Below are 15421 nucleotides of genomic sequence, written 5' to 3' on the forward strand. Positions count from 1 at the left end.
ACACAGGAAAGTAATCCCAGCATTGTGTTGTGACTGCTGTTACACCACAGTGAGAAATGGACTTATACAATGAAAGTTAAGCATTTAAAATGAGGGTTCATATACTGTAGAGAAACATCTGACTACCGATCTTCATATTCTTCTTTTTTGGGGATAACAAGTAAGAATAACAGTAAAAACACAACAGTGATATCTTTACTGGTAACTCAAATTGATGTGACTGATACGGGGCATTATTCTACATGTTGAAGTAAGGCAAAGTATAGTATGATATTATCTTTACTTACAATGGTTAATAAATGTGATCTAGCTGTTCTAGACTCTATAGATAATAATATTTCAACTGAAGTCAGTGTATGCCACTTGTGGAGGTAGCTATTTTTCTGCCAAAAAATGCATTTTTATTTCCTAAAGAATGGAGATCAGCTTGTGTTAACGGTTCTCTCCAGGTGAAGATGGCAGTAATACACAGATCGTTAATGCATGTTGTATATACACATAAACCCCATCTTTAAGTGGTGTGTTATTGTAACTTAACATCCGAGGAATAAAACCTTCAGAAAACACCATTCCTTAAGGACCAGGAGAAAAATAATTACAAAACGATTTCCTTTTAATAATGCTCTTTTTGACAGCATCATTGGAGTAGGCTGCTGAAGCAATTCATTTATCCCAGAAAACAGATTTCTCTTTCACTATTTCTGAACTGCCTCCTGGCACCTAGTCTGTTTTAGTAATCCTACTACAGGAGCTCCAGCTCTGCACACTGCACAGGCAGAGCCCCCCTGGGGTCTTTATTAAAATCTCCGGTAATGGCAAGGTTGGAATGCAGCCCGGGGCTCTTTCTATAGATTGTCTTTAACATGTGGGTTTTTCCTACACAACAGACCAGAAACTAACGGTCTGCACAAAACAGGGAGACACTGAGCCTTCGCTTTCAGCAACTACCAGAAGCTCTGCAGGCAGGCTGAATTCGCTCAAGCAGAATAAGCTTACACACATACTGTACAGTATATACTGACTGAGACACAGACATATACTGTACTTAGTCACATGCCCAAGATCATCTTCCTTCATCATTTGCACTCTGCTTGACCAAACATAGTACAAGAAGGAAGAGTAAAATTGATTATTTTGGTGTAAATTAACATTATCCTAACAGCTGTTATGGACAACCTCTCCATCAGTGATACTGCAGAGCCAAAAACCATACTAAGGTTACTGCTCAACACAGAAAGTCTTTCCATTTACGGGATTTAACTGGCATACGAGGAACAAATTGCCAATCGACTGTTGGAACATAGTAATTATAGTGGCTCAAACATAACATTTATCAAACTGAGATTAGAGGTTGTTTAGTTCACTCATGGATTAAAAAAAAAGATTAACGGTAACTAAAAATATTCCACCATACTACCTTCTAATACATTTATTCTGCGCAACAATCTGTCAGGCCTTTGTCACTTTTTAAGACTAATTAAAACTACAACATGTACACTAGCTGATTTCAATGATGTTTGAATGCTTCAATATACTGTAGCTGAATTTACCATTTACCCGAGAAGACCATAGTAGTGATGATTCCGGCTTTGAAGTTTGACCATGAGACAAAAACGTATTTCAATTCCAACTAAAATATGTAGGGTAATAGTAAACCATTTTTCCCATGCAATCAACTAGCACACAAAAGTGCTGTGCTAGAAACAAAAGTGTCAGTTTCACCTCAGTGCGTATACAAAATGAAAATAAACCATGAGGCACCGTGCCAGCAGATAGTTTATATAATTTCTGTTTAAATTTAAATGAAGCATGAAATATCACAAAATTCAATAGTTGTGCAAGTGTCCAACTTTTCCCAAACATCTGTGTTACAGTATTAACGTGCCACTGGAGAATGCAGCAGATGAGAACCGTCATCAGAATGATTTTGTGGTCTTGGACTTCAGCCCAGTCTGATGGACGTCAGCGAGTAGTGGTACAGACGTGCAGAGTGATGCATTAACTGCTGTGTACAACAGATCAATCAATGGGGATGATCAATTGCAATGGTCTGACCAGGGCTAATTGCAGGTCTAATCGCTACAGCATCGCCCACTGGGGAATGCCTTTTCATACAAAAAAAAATGACTTCAAATAAGGTGAAAATATACAGTCCTCACTCATCCATCTTTTCAAAAAACGTTCATTTTAACTCTTTCCCCCAAGCAATCAATTGGTTACAAAAAGCACTGTGGCTACATAGAAAAAGTATCAGTTTCATCCCACTGCCTGTACAAAATGAAAATAAATCTGAAAGTACTATGCCAACTACTGCTTTATATAATCTGTTTAAATTTACACAAAGCATGAAATATCTTACAGAATTTAATAGCTTTGCAAGTGTCCAGCCTTTCCTAAACATCTGTGTTACAACAAGAATGTGCCACTGAAGAATGTGGGACATGAAAAAAGTCAGAAAAACAATTTACTTTACTCATCTTTTTTTGGTGGGGGGTCAGAGGAAGTTGAATCAAAGTTAGAAAGGAAAGGCATGCAGAAAATGACCTCTTTTGCTGACACTTTAATTCAGGTAGATCTGTCATTTACTTTTTTCAGGACAGCTGTTTAAACCAAACCTGAAATATAATGCAAGCTGGGCAGCCCACACAGTTGTGCTTAAGGCTGTAGGAAGATGTCTTTCCAAGATCAGAGGTAGTACCTTCTGGATGAATGGAGTAATTGTAATGAAGAGATGGCAGGGCATGTTTCATTTGTAGTAACAGTCCCCTCCTGTAGACAATTATGGCTTCTATTTTCTAGTTATAGTGATAAAAAATGGCAGAGCATTCGAAACTGGGTAGTCAAGAAGCCATCCTACTTCCAACACAGAAACAACAAAAAAAAAAACATTTTAAAAAGAAAAAAAGTTTTAAAATAAAAAAACATTTGAGCATTGAATATACAAAATATACTGAGTACCAAAAGAAACACTATACATGCATTTTTTAAAGAAAATTTGTGACTAACTGTGATACACTGCAGTGACCTCTTAGCATAAGCACTAAACCACAACATTATTGAGTGTGGTGATTAGACACTGTGGGTAAGATGATCTGTTGATTGTCTAACCTGGGAAAGTTCACAGCAACCCTCCATATCAAAAGATCATGTTTCTGAGGGGTCTCTGTAAACCTTGTACATACTATTTCTGTTGAAGCGGAAGTATTTAATAAGGTGGACATACCGCACTGGTTTGAACTGGAATGGAAGAATGCTGGACACAAGGGCTACTATGTAATTCTATACTGTGTTATAAACTGTAGGAACACGTGCTACAAAACTAATCAATTGTGTTAAAAGAACTTATCTTTGGAAGAGGAAGATGTGCGCAATTCTGAAACGGTGCCAATCTGATAAGCAAAAGGAAGCGTGATTGATCACAGAAAAATATTTAAGGATTGTTCTAATTGAATCACCTTGAGAAAAATACACGGAGAAACGTTCTCTGTGTCCCATGCACATGAAATAAAAACTTCTTTTAACTTCTGAGATAGACTCCCGTCTTTTAATGGGAAGCAGGAAAATTTCTCCAGTAATGTCATCATTATGTTGGGGCAGTACCTCAGGTAGACTACCCAGCAGTGGTGCTAAGTCCTCTTTAGATTACAGCCCCTCCGCCCACAATCAAGCTCTGGGACTTCACTTCCTATGTGCTCATTTGAGCGTGACAACATTCCAGCAGGACAATGTGTATCTTCTTGCTGCTTGTGGAACAATGACTTTCTTGGAAAGTGATAACATGACAGTTATTCTGTGGATGTATGCCTTATTCACCAGACTTGAGTCCCATTAACTATTACAGTATCTGTGGGATGAGCTGGGATAACGTGAGACCAGTAAACTGGCACAGGCTTATCCAGGCTTCACAAGAGAGTGAGATGGGACAGAATCCCACAAGACAGGATCTTCAACCTAGCCAGTGACTCTCATAGTAGACACTATATTATCCAGCCCTCTTCGTGTCACGTTAATCAGCTTAAATTTGTTTACCCACGTCATGTCATGTTCAATAATGGGCACCTGCTACACAAATATTGTTTTCTTCCTGATGACTTTGTGAATAATATTGCAATGTTATGTTTTTTATATTCAGTACATTTTGATTTAATCTCAATATTAAGTCAGGTAAGGACAATTTATTATTTGTTATTTTTGGCTGAAACTGCCAAAAAGCTTCAAACATTCTTTCTCTGGGTGTAGAGTATGGAAAGCAGGAAAAATCTGTGAGTGACCACCAATATAGTCTCATAACTTAGCTCCAGTTACATCCTGTCAGTCTGCTAGAGGTTTCAGCACCTAAATGATTTCAATGTATTACTCAGCCCTGAGGAAAATGAAAGGAAGAGAGCGCATTCCAAGACTGTTTAACCTGTTCATATGTTAAAGTCATTACTGTACATATGTTTCTACATAAGTTGCCTAAAACACAACCAGTTAAGATAGACTAATACATATCCAGAGCAACTTTTGTAGGTTCTGTGTTGAAATTCGACACAGAAGAACTTAAGTACAAGTGAACGCAGAAAATGAATCAGTATTTTCAATTGGTAAAGGCAGTTGAAATCAAACATATTAAATGTTTTTGTACCATAAAAAAACAAATGGGGTGATGCATATAAGTAACAGAACTGTCAATACAACATCACCTGTCAATAATGTTGTGAACAATAATGTTTTTTACGTCCAATAAGGAGAACAGCTGTGTATTAAAATAAAAAGGAAGGTTGTTTCACTATACCGAAAGAGAAAAAAGTGTAAAGCAATGGCTGGATTCAATGAAGTGCCAACGACGGGGTAAGTCCACTTATGAGGCACTGTTCTGTAATTCTGATTGATTCAGTCCCTCTGTACGTCAGGACCTGCAGACCAGGAACACCAGTCAACCACAAAATCTAGCAATCAACTACAGCAGCGCAGTTGTACTCCCAGGAGTAGATAGGCTCAAGAAGAAGCAATGAAAAAGAAATCTCTCTGCAATGGCCTCTTGTCTTGTAATCAGGAACTGTTCAAACACTTATCCATGACCCCAATCTCAGGAAGAGAGAGTTTGGCCTCAAAATAGCTTTTGTTTTCCTCTTTTGGCTTGAAAATCCTGTATATGTACAGTAGCTCGTGTTTACAAAGTGTGTTGGTGCAAAAAAACAAACCAGTAAGTCTGCCAAAAGCTATTAATTCAAAAACAATAAACCCAGATAACATAACACCATTCACTGCACACAGTCTGCAAAACATTAAACAGCTCAATATTCTCTGTTAAATACTATTTCAGCCATGTACTAGCACCCATAAAACATGCTACTGACGCAACAGAGCACACCAAAGTTCAGCATGAACTACAGATCAACATCTGCTTGAGCTGCTTTTTCCACTGCAACATGTGTTTAGCATTTCTTCTATAATGACCAAGGAGCTTAAAACACAGAATGAGGACTCTCCTGGTGACAAGACCATAAAACATAAGTCTGCTCTATCTTAAATACTTATCACGCAGAACAATAGGATTTGTCTGTTACTTAAATTTTTTTGACACCCTTTGTAAGGTTAAACATACTAAAAAGAAAATTGTACTGGAAGAAAAAGGCTGACTTTCCAGTTTTTCTTATTTCCAAGAATAATGCTGTGGAGTTAGTTTAAGATTCCACAAGGATCTCCTTGTCCTTGTGAAATCTTTTCTGAGAAAGAATCCTTTTTCTGAGGAAAAGAACTTTACAAAACTCCCAGCAGGTGCCCTATGATCAACAGATAAGTGATGGCAATAAACAATGAAGAATTTTTTTTCATGGTGAAAATTCCAAACTCCTTTGAGAGTTCGAGATCCTATGTACATAACAAATGACAGAACAGCCTTCAAAAGCAAAATGAGGTTAGAGTTAAGTAACATCTGACTTGTCCACAGGTTTTATGAAAGAGCATTGAAAATCAATCTTGATCTTTCTCTGAAATATTTGCTCTCTCTAGAAGCTGATTCTCTTCAAACTATTTTAACACAATAATCTTTGGACTAGAGCTTTTTATTCCAATAGTGCTTAGTCTGTGCTTTTAATCAAAAGAATAATAATCTGTTACAATTTTATGGTACTCTGTGGCACAGTTGAGGGCTGAAAACTGCCCTCTTTGTTGAGAAAAAAACCCCTGAAAATACTAACAAAATCTTAAATATTCTCCAGAAAGGAAAGATGATCATTCATAAAAAGGAAAAGTAACTGTGAAAACAGTAACAAAAAAAGACTGGATTGTTCTAAGTCTATTTTTAATTTTCTCCTCCAATGACGAGGTTGTATAGGATGATTTTCATACTCAAAGTGTTCAGCTGTACTATACGTTTTGAAAACCATCTGGAATGTCTGTTCTTGTGATATCTTGGTTCTGTATGGGCACGGTTTTTATAAGCCTTTTTTTTACTGTAACACTAATTTCAAGCCTGAGGACTGGAGGCCTTTATGATTTTCATTTTAAGAGTCATGCCAGAGGCACCTACGAGAATATCAGACCAAACAACAAACCACATGTAAAAGCAGACACCTAATTGGCCAATCACCACTGCAGTAATGTTTCATGACTATCAGGTCTTTGCTACCCTGCTGAAAAAGATAAACAAAACCTGCACTGAAATAATAAACAGGACACAAACAAAAGAACACAGTCTGTGTGGGAAAAGAACAACAACAAAACAAATACTGTACCTTGTTTAGCTGTATCTGAAAGGAAATGTTATTATACTGCATGTATTTGAAAGAAGTAGAATTTAAAGCTATGGCTGTATTTTTTTTCCAGAGGCAGAATTAACAAATTAGGGTCAAATGAACCCTTATGCACAGTATGAGGCAAATACTCCAAACACTATTATGCAGGTGTCATGCTATTACTTATTTTCATATTTTGTGGTATTTTACTTTAAGGACATTTTACATTTAAGCCATTTGAGTGTCAATTTGTGTTTAGCTGATTTCCAATTAGATGAAAATTATTTTCCATACCTTGATATGATTATTACATGTATTCGTGCTTGACAAATTTTGAAAGGCTAACTTCATTTTCAATGGAGCTCAATACAGTCATGACATTCCCCAAAGCATTCCTTACCCAATTCAAACTCATACATTACATTTTCCACAAGAATGAGCTCTTTAGATGTTAAATGCTATAGAAAACCTCCCTAGTTTAAAAGTACATAAACTACACACTACTATATCTAAAGTATGTAAAATTGAAGGAGGAACAAATATAACTCCAAATCTGAGAGCATGACAGAAGAATAATAACATTTAAAACAGACTAAACTTAATGATTGGCCTAAATGCAGCAGTGTGATAATTAACCTGATATTTCCAAAATGGAAACAAGCTGCAGTGCCATTTTTGCATCAGTCAATAAATCATAATACTTTTTTTTCCTTGTAATGTATCTGAAGAGTGATTCTTCTCAAGCATTTATTGATACAGCCAAGATGGTGGCATTTTTCCATCTGGACTTATGTCTTAGTATGGTGACTGGGGACAATGTGCTATAGGATGTTCTGTCCTTAAGATGAGATGTTCAAAGTTCATTACTCCTCGATCATTTACAGCTCTTATTGCACTTAAAAAAAGTAGGTATATCATCCCTGGGTGTCCTGGCTAAATTCTGCTGTCATCCCAAATGAGGACCCACTTCATTCACCACTGGCCACCATTAGGTGCCAAAAGTCCCACTCCACAGCACATCAGGGGAGAAGCGAGACATTCATTGAATTCTCACTTCTCATTGAATTCAACAGGAATTTGAAGGAGACCAGTTTGTATAAACCCTGAAAGGAATTTCACATGGACACCAGGAATAGCAGCATTACCATGGTATCTTAAATGATCGAGTAGCCTCATCTTCCTACAGCATAATTCACATTGCTACCATACTGGGAGTTGGTGAGGTCTCCCATCCCAGTACAGATCAGCTCAGCTTGGTTGAGCTTCCGAGATGTGATGAGATCAGACTACAAGGTGACAATGGCTGCTACCAACAGGCCTTTCCAAAATGTGCCTTTTAGTATTGTATACTGTGCAATGTCCATATATTGCTACTTAAATTGTTCAGTCTTCAAAAATAATTAGTCGTCAAATTATTTTAAACATCTTTTTAAGGCAATGAATATGCTCAATGTTAAAAATGTTAAAAACATGAAGATCTACTGTAGTAGTACTTTATTATTTTATTTTGGAGGGCAGGTATTAGGAACTTTTCATAATTCCCTATTGGCATCATGTTGATGCATCAGTAATCCTAAGAACTGTGTTTCAACGTCTGTCAGCTCTGCCTTATTTACTGTAAACCATAACTATTTAATGTTTAGTGCTCTTTGTCACCAGAGAATACATAGGAAAATTGACAGATCTGTACAAGCAACATTAAAAAATTCAATTCATAATGCATTCAATTTCCTCACATTCCCTGAAGCTACTTTCCAGACCTCCTCATACTTTCCATCTGCTTTTGTAACAAGTCCATTTTATGTTTTGAATGATGGGCTACAGGGGCAATTTTAAAATTTAATAACGGTGCACTGAGTGCTGGAGGACCTATTTCTACTAACCCTCCTATCCAGCTCTGGAGCTACTGTGGCCTGTAAGAAGAAACCTTCTTCCTCTTGCCAGTAGACCTTGAAAATGAAAGCTCAACCACACACTTCACTACCAAGTCTGAAGCTCCTGAGCACGCTGCTCTGTTATTACAGGTGTGCCATACGCCTCTGATGTATTTGCAGAGTACCAAGGTGTTGCCAAGAGAGACTGTGTAATTTCAGAGACGTTGGCAGGCTACAATTCTCAAGAGAGGTATTCCTGTTTTGCCAGGAATGAAATGTAAATTTCCCAGCCATACTGTACTGTACATGCGTTGAAACAAAAACCTCCTTAAACTGTGAAAATAGAAAAAACTAAAAAAGGTCTGGTAAGATTTTTTTATACTCCCATACACACTTTAAATTTGTTTGAAATTGGGGGTCCCCAACCCTAGTTGTCAAGGTTCAGAAAACAGTGTTGTTTTTTTACTAAGACCTTAAAGCTGCGATGAAGGAGTAAACTGGTCTAATTAAGTCAAAGATTAATCAAGATTAATCAATTCACCACTTTGCAAGTGATGACTACTGAAAAATGCATAGAAAAACCTGTTGGATTCCAGACTTTGAAGATTAAAGCTGGGAACCCCTGCTTTAAATGTTACTCCTTGACTTGAAAAATGATGCTAAACTCTGTATGGAAGGTCTATTGTGCACAATTATTCATCTTGATACTTATTGCCAAGACAGGGCCTCTGAGTTCCGGAATGATTATATACTGTGTGTATCAGTATATTCTGTCACCTTGAAATGTGAATGAAATACCAGCTTTGTTTTCCAAAGATGAATTTTCCACAATGTTAAAGGCAAGCCAACAACTTTGTGTACACAGTTACACTAGAGTACCTTGACTGACACCTGAGGAATAAATTACCAGGTGAGTGGTAATTTGAATTCAACCACAAAACTCACAGAGCCAAACCTTCAACTCACTTTATAGAATGTAATCAAAATTTTGAGACTTTGGTTTGGAAAATGGGCAATAAATCATAAGTCAGTTATGGAAAACTGGAGATTTCACGATAGAGTGCTAAACTGATGGATCACTTTCAAAAGAATGCGTTTTTGATTTTAAAATTATTTTAAGCTATAGGAAATAGATATCCAATCTACGCTAAGCACAGTTAAGGACACCACAAAAAGACCAAAACTACCTCTGCCCTGAACAGAGATCTTCAATTTGTGTCTTTTGGTTGCTGGTGGTTGTAGGAATCTGATAAAAAGTATGTACAATACTTCAGGCCATACAAGACACACACCACTCAATCATTGCTGATCAGCACTACTAAAGGTGGCAGCACACAGGCACCAAAAAGGTGATGCAGGTTGTGTAAGTTTAAAAAAATACAGGCATATTAGGCAAGCAATATACAGTAGTCAATTTGTGAACTGATCCAAAGCTCACTGCACAGAGCTTCTTAATGGAGTTATTTTAGGAACAGGAAAACAATGCTTAAAGAGTTTAATAGACCTTGCTCCAATTTCCAAATGTATTCTTGTTTTAAAATAAAAACTTTTTGTTTATGTCATGAAGGTTATAAGTCATGTATTTAGTATACTTTCCCATGTTGCATCCTATGCGTACTTACTCAAAGAAGTAACCTGTTGTGCTAACCTAAATACAGATGCACACAAAAAACCTTCTATCCCTCCTATTCTGATCTGATCTCACATTTAAATGGATTAGAATCCACAGTGCCATGGATGGATGTCTTTCTAGAAACTAGTTAGTATCAGCTCTGAAAAGCAGAACCACACCAGCTTTGTTGGACAGCTGTGTTCCACTGAGCTGCCTTGTTATCATTATTGTATTAGCCATAAATCTTGGATTGATCATATACAGACACATCTGCCAAAAAGCACTTATGAGATAAAACACCTGGTTTTAGAAGAAAAGGATGACAAAGACTTCGTTACACTCATTTACATCTTGAGAACAGGTAATTCATACCTACATAGCTTACCAGTTTCCAATATGTCAGCTGAATCTATCAAAGCTTAAAGTTTAATTTTCAAAGACTTTATGTTTTGCTCTAAGATCTGGAAATATGCTTCCTGCATGAAGACACAACACTGAACAATTCACAGTACTTTTAACTGTACTGTTTATCCTCAAAAGACCATTTTTGGTCTAAAACAGCTCAATATTTGTCAAAAGTGACTGCCATCATGTAAACTCAAATGAGAAAGAAATTATTTTTCACTGCAAGCAGGAATTCCTGAAAGTCTTTGATAGACATTGCTTTAATTAAAAATAAAGCTTAAAGTATTAAATGCTTAATTAAACAAAGTATGTGCGGGATAAAAGCTGTTACTTGCAGAGTATGTCACTAAATATTTTCAGTTCATTAGTGCTTCACATACATCAAGTGACACTCATTACCTTTCCCACAATGGGCTTTGAATTACATGTTCTGTGAAGTATAAAAGAATGATAAGATTCATGAATCATTCTTGCAATTATATATCCCAGAAATGGAAAAATCTCTCCCTGAAAGTGAGAGATGCATGTGAGCATCTAAAAGCTGTCTAGGATTTTTGTCATACAACACAAAGGGGGTACTACACACTCCTGTCATTGGGTTTTGGGCAATTATGTTTAGCTTGATGTTAGCAATATCTTACTTGAAAAGTTAATCCAACTTTTGTTGTTTACGAAGTTGCACAACTAAAAAATGTCATCTCATTTTTATGTTTTGTTGAAACTGTTTATAGTCTTTTAAAAGAACAACATATCATGAGAAAATACAGTAACTGCTGGCAGTTTGGAATTATGGGGACATGTCTACATGACTTTCATAAAGAACCAAGGTCGGAGTTTCCACCAAAAAATATCACATCACCATGTTCTTTTTGTCTCAAGTCTTCCATATCAGCATTTCCCATTTTTGTTCCAAGTTACCTAACCAAGCCTCTACCCACTGCCAACAACTGATCACGTTTTGAAATTCTACACTGCTGTATACAAAACATGCTCATCTCAAATTCACACTTTTATATATTGACAACTGAAATATTCAGAACTGAAATCGCACTACTTGTCCAACAACCTCTAAAAACAGCAAATAGTCTCTTTATATTTCAGGATTTGACTACTATATACTATATGGCATTTAAAATAAGAATCCCATGTTAATTTATGGTAACAGATCTCACAGGAATAGATCAGACTGTTGTGGAACAGTCACTCTTCAGTACTCACAGGACTGTTCAAACTTCCTGCAAGAGGATCATGATGCTAGAACCCAGCGTTGACCCTGACTTCTACACAATCAAACCCTTCCAGGCTCTCACCTCCACAATGCTCCGCAGGTCCCGAACGTACATACGCTCCGTTTCAATGATCTCCATGACAACACGGTCCACGTAGGTAAGCTTAGGATTGGGTGCCATGGCTTTGGCTGCAAAGGGCGAGAGAGGAGCCTGGCGGGGACTTTCAGCACCGGCCTTGTTGGCAGCGTTGTTGTTGTGGTTGTGAGAGCGACTTGACCATAAATCCACGTCCGCCTTTTCCGTGTTCTCTATAAACATGCCTTCGGCCTGCTGTTCCTTTGTGATCCCCGTGGGGCTCAATTCCAAGTCAATGTCATCATCAGCTGCAGGTGTGGGTTCTGTAGAACCAGAGGCAGAAGCTGCAGCGGTCAGTGCAGCTGTACTCCCGTATAGACTCTGCCCGTCTCTGGAGGACCCTGAGGACAGCGTGGACACCAGACTCACTGGGCGGTCTGTGTCCGAGAAATCGGTGCTGACCGAGGCAGAGCACTCCGATATCGTCGCTGTAGACATTCTCTCATTGCTGCTGATGGAGGAGGCCGTGGACAACCGAGGAGATTCTGAAAGAACAGAGAATACATGGCACTGAAAAAACAAAACTCAGTGAATAATCTGGAGAGGTTAGTCCTCGTCAGTCGTCAGTCAGTCGTGCTACCCCAGTGTGATTTGAATTCTTTTACTTTTCCTCACAATTTGGCAGATAAAATATCTCCTTAGTGGGATTAAAATACAGGCAAAATTTCAAAAGTCACATCAGGTAAACATGTTCTTTCTTTTTCTGGATCAGATACTTTTAAAATAATTTTAATATTGCTGTGAATTATGATAAAGTTGACGTTTGATCTTTTGACATTGGATTAAACATCCTAGTTTTTATGTGGTCGTGATCCATTCTGGATGCCTGGATGTAAAGTGTGGTAGAATAGCAAACTCCCAGGGGCTTTGGAAACATCCTGGAGGTCAACAACCACAGCCTTGAGCCTAAACTGTGATTCAGCTGAGCCACGATATTAGGTCCTAGAACTGTACCCTCCCTGATTTACAAATTATACAAAAAAAAAGATACCTAGAAGCCTGACTCTTCATTATCAACTTAAACCACTTAACTTTTTATGTTTGATTGCGTGATGTTGTGTCTTGTAAATTACGTTTTCCATAGTGTGTCATTTAGTATAAGGTATTATTTAAACTAAACAAAGCTGACTCAAATCTACCTTTGTCTAATCTACTGTACATTGTGATCCTAATGTAAAGAACAGTTTTTTAAAATTATTTAAAATGTTTACTTCTTGTATTTCACCTGCTATTTTTCAATACATAAAGACTACCTGGATTATAATATCGTATGTGGTTCCACAATGTCTTTTCTAAAAGACTCCCTTTAATACTGTATATCAATGAAGGCTGAAAGATGATACTGTGTACAACTGTCCTCTCTAATGCCAGGAATGCTGATATCTGCAAGGAACATGAATGCAGATGAACAGCTGGCTAAATATTATATAATACCTTACATTTATTAAAAGGAAACGGACTACAAAAACAGAGTTTAGATTCTACATGAAAACTGTTTTAGGGGGGGACTGTGTGATACTCTACCTACCTACTGTACAAGTTTACCTAAAAGTTTACTACAGAACAATCTTTAAATTAAACAAACTAACACAATAATAAACAGCAAAAACAGATGCTTGGAAATATATTTGTTCCAAAACATTTTAAGCCAGGTATTAATGCCATAACCATTACTTTAAAGAGTGTCAATAAATTGGTTTCACATTACATGACAAAGAGTTTAAAATACAAGGAGAGAGTTTATGCTCATTGTAGGCAGAGTCCTGTTTAAATCACAATTTGAATAATCCAAAATATTCTGGTATTCTCCTCCAGAGAAGGAGGTAATGTACTGTAGATATTTTTGAGTAAAGGCTCAAAAGAAAATGTGAATATGAGATTGTGTAGTCTGTGTACAGGCAGTGGGACAGTTAATTTCACAAGATATGTACAATTGACAGGATGAGGCTGGAGAATGGGGTTACTGGTCTCTAAAAGACAACTATTTCTTTTTTGTGGAGAACCTGTTTTTAACATTCATTGTCATTCATCACAGATTATGACATTCAGTACTGCCTGTTTTTCTCACTTTAGAAACAGTGCTTAGTGTTCCCCAATACACACCTCTAGTGAACTCCAGCTTTTGAGGTAATTAAAAACCTTTGCTCATCTCTACTGTGATTCAGTCTGTGTGTCAGATTCAAAGCAGCCCAGGGGGTTTGTGAGGTCGGCTGTGACATCTGCAACATCAGAAAGCGAACAGGCCAATGTTTTTGAGTTCGTGTTCAACAGTAGATTGTAAAATACTGATGTTTTACAAATGAAGCCATTAATAAAAAAGGAAATTCACAGAATTTTGTGATTATTTAATACTACAAATCTCAGCTGAAGAATTCAGCTAGAGCTTTCATCTTTAATTGAAGAATTATTCATGTGAACTACAAAGTAGGACAAAATCCTAATTGCTATTTTCAGCTAATATTTTGATTAGTACAAAAAAAGAGTTTCATATATTGATACAAGAACAATGGGGGAATACTATAAAAACAAACCTGAAAAGGAATTGTAAATAAAAAGGACAATTAATAGATTTATTTTTCTATAAAATTGAAACAACTGACTAGTATCCTAAGAAACATTACAAAACTAGCATTTTGGTTTATAAAATCATATCTTCTTCTGATTTTTATTAAATAAATTCAGGCTTTCCCAGTAGTAAATTCTTGGCTTAATGAAGATGCAAAGTAATGTAATGTTAAAGGTTGCAGTAGCAGTAATGTTAAAGGTTGCTCTAGCAATGCAATACAAATAATATAACGGTGCTTCATCATCTTATGATCAAAGTTAATTTTTAACTGGAACCAGGAGACATCACAAAAAAAGGCTTTAATCTGTCTTTCATGTGTTAATGTAATCAAAAGGCACAGAATTGGCTCAGTATTTAATACATTTAAAAGAAAAGTAAATTTGGTTGTATATGTTTTGTTCAAGTTGGTTATTAATACCATATATCAGAAAGTGTCTGGAAGGCCTGAAGCACAACTTTGTTATGAGTGGTTGAAAGACAAATTAAGTGCTCATTTTGATAATGTCTAACTAAAAACTGTTTTGTGAAAATATGACTGCATAGAAGAACTATTTCATTTCACACATGAAAACCATCTTCCTTCCTATGTAGAACCACAATTTTCTTAAATGAAACTTGGTGTATATTAATTACAATACAGAACATCCATGGGAAAGCCCTGCTCTCTCTTGTGTGGTCCTGCAAGTTTCAGTGGTAGGCTAAACCTGCAAAATAAACAGTGGAAAGACTTGCTGGCAGATAAAGATGTAGAACTATATTTATGCTTTACAATTATAATGAATGCAGAAACTCAAAAAAACAATGTAAAGACTACCTAGTTAACTCTGTCAATGTATTTTTATCATGGGTGATGCAAACTTTTCTTTGGACAGGACTTG

The 15421-nt window shown here is 36.7% G+C and overlaps 1 protein-coding gene across 10 annotated transcripts in view; it reads right to left on the minus strand.

The window, feature by feature from the left end:
• The window catches only part of LOC148653465 (pleckstrin homology domain-containing family G member 3), a 109773-nt gene that overhangs the window by 36066 nt on the left and 58286 nt on the right, over nt 1-15421 (minus strand). For all 10 annotated transcript variants that reach the window (XM_088648499.1, XM_088648497.1, XM_088648500.1 and 7 more), the window contains one exon: nt 11924-12462. In XM_088648499.1, coding sequence (XP_088504625.1) covers nt 11924-12462 — 539 coding nt within the window. The remainder of the gene's footprint in view (nt 1-11923; nt 12463-15421) is intronic.

This window comes from Lepisosteus platostomus, chromosome 10 (genome assembly GCF_059453375.1).
Source record: "Lepisosteus platostomus isolate fLepPlt1 chromosome 10, fLepPlt1.hap1, whole genome shotgun sequence".
Taxonomy (NCBI): Eukaryota; Metazoa; Chordata; class Actinopteri; order Semionotiformes; family Lepisosteidae; genus Lepisosteus; species Lepisosteus platostomus.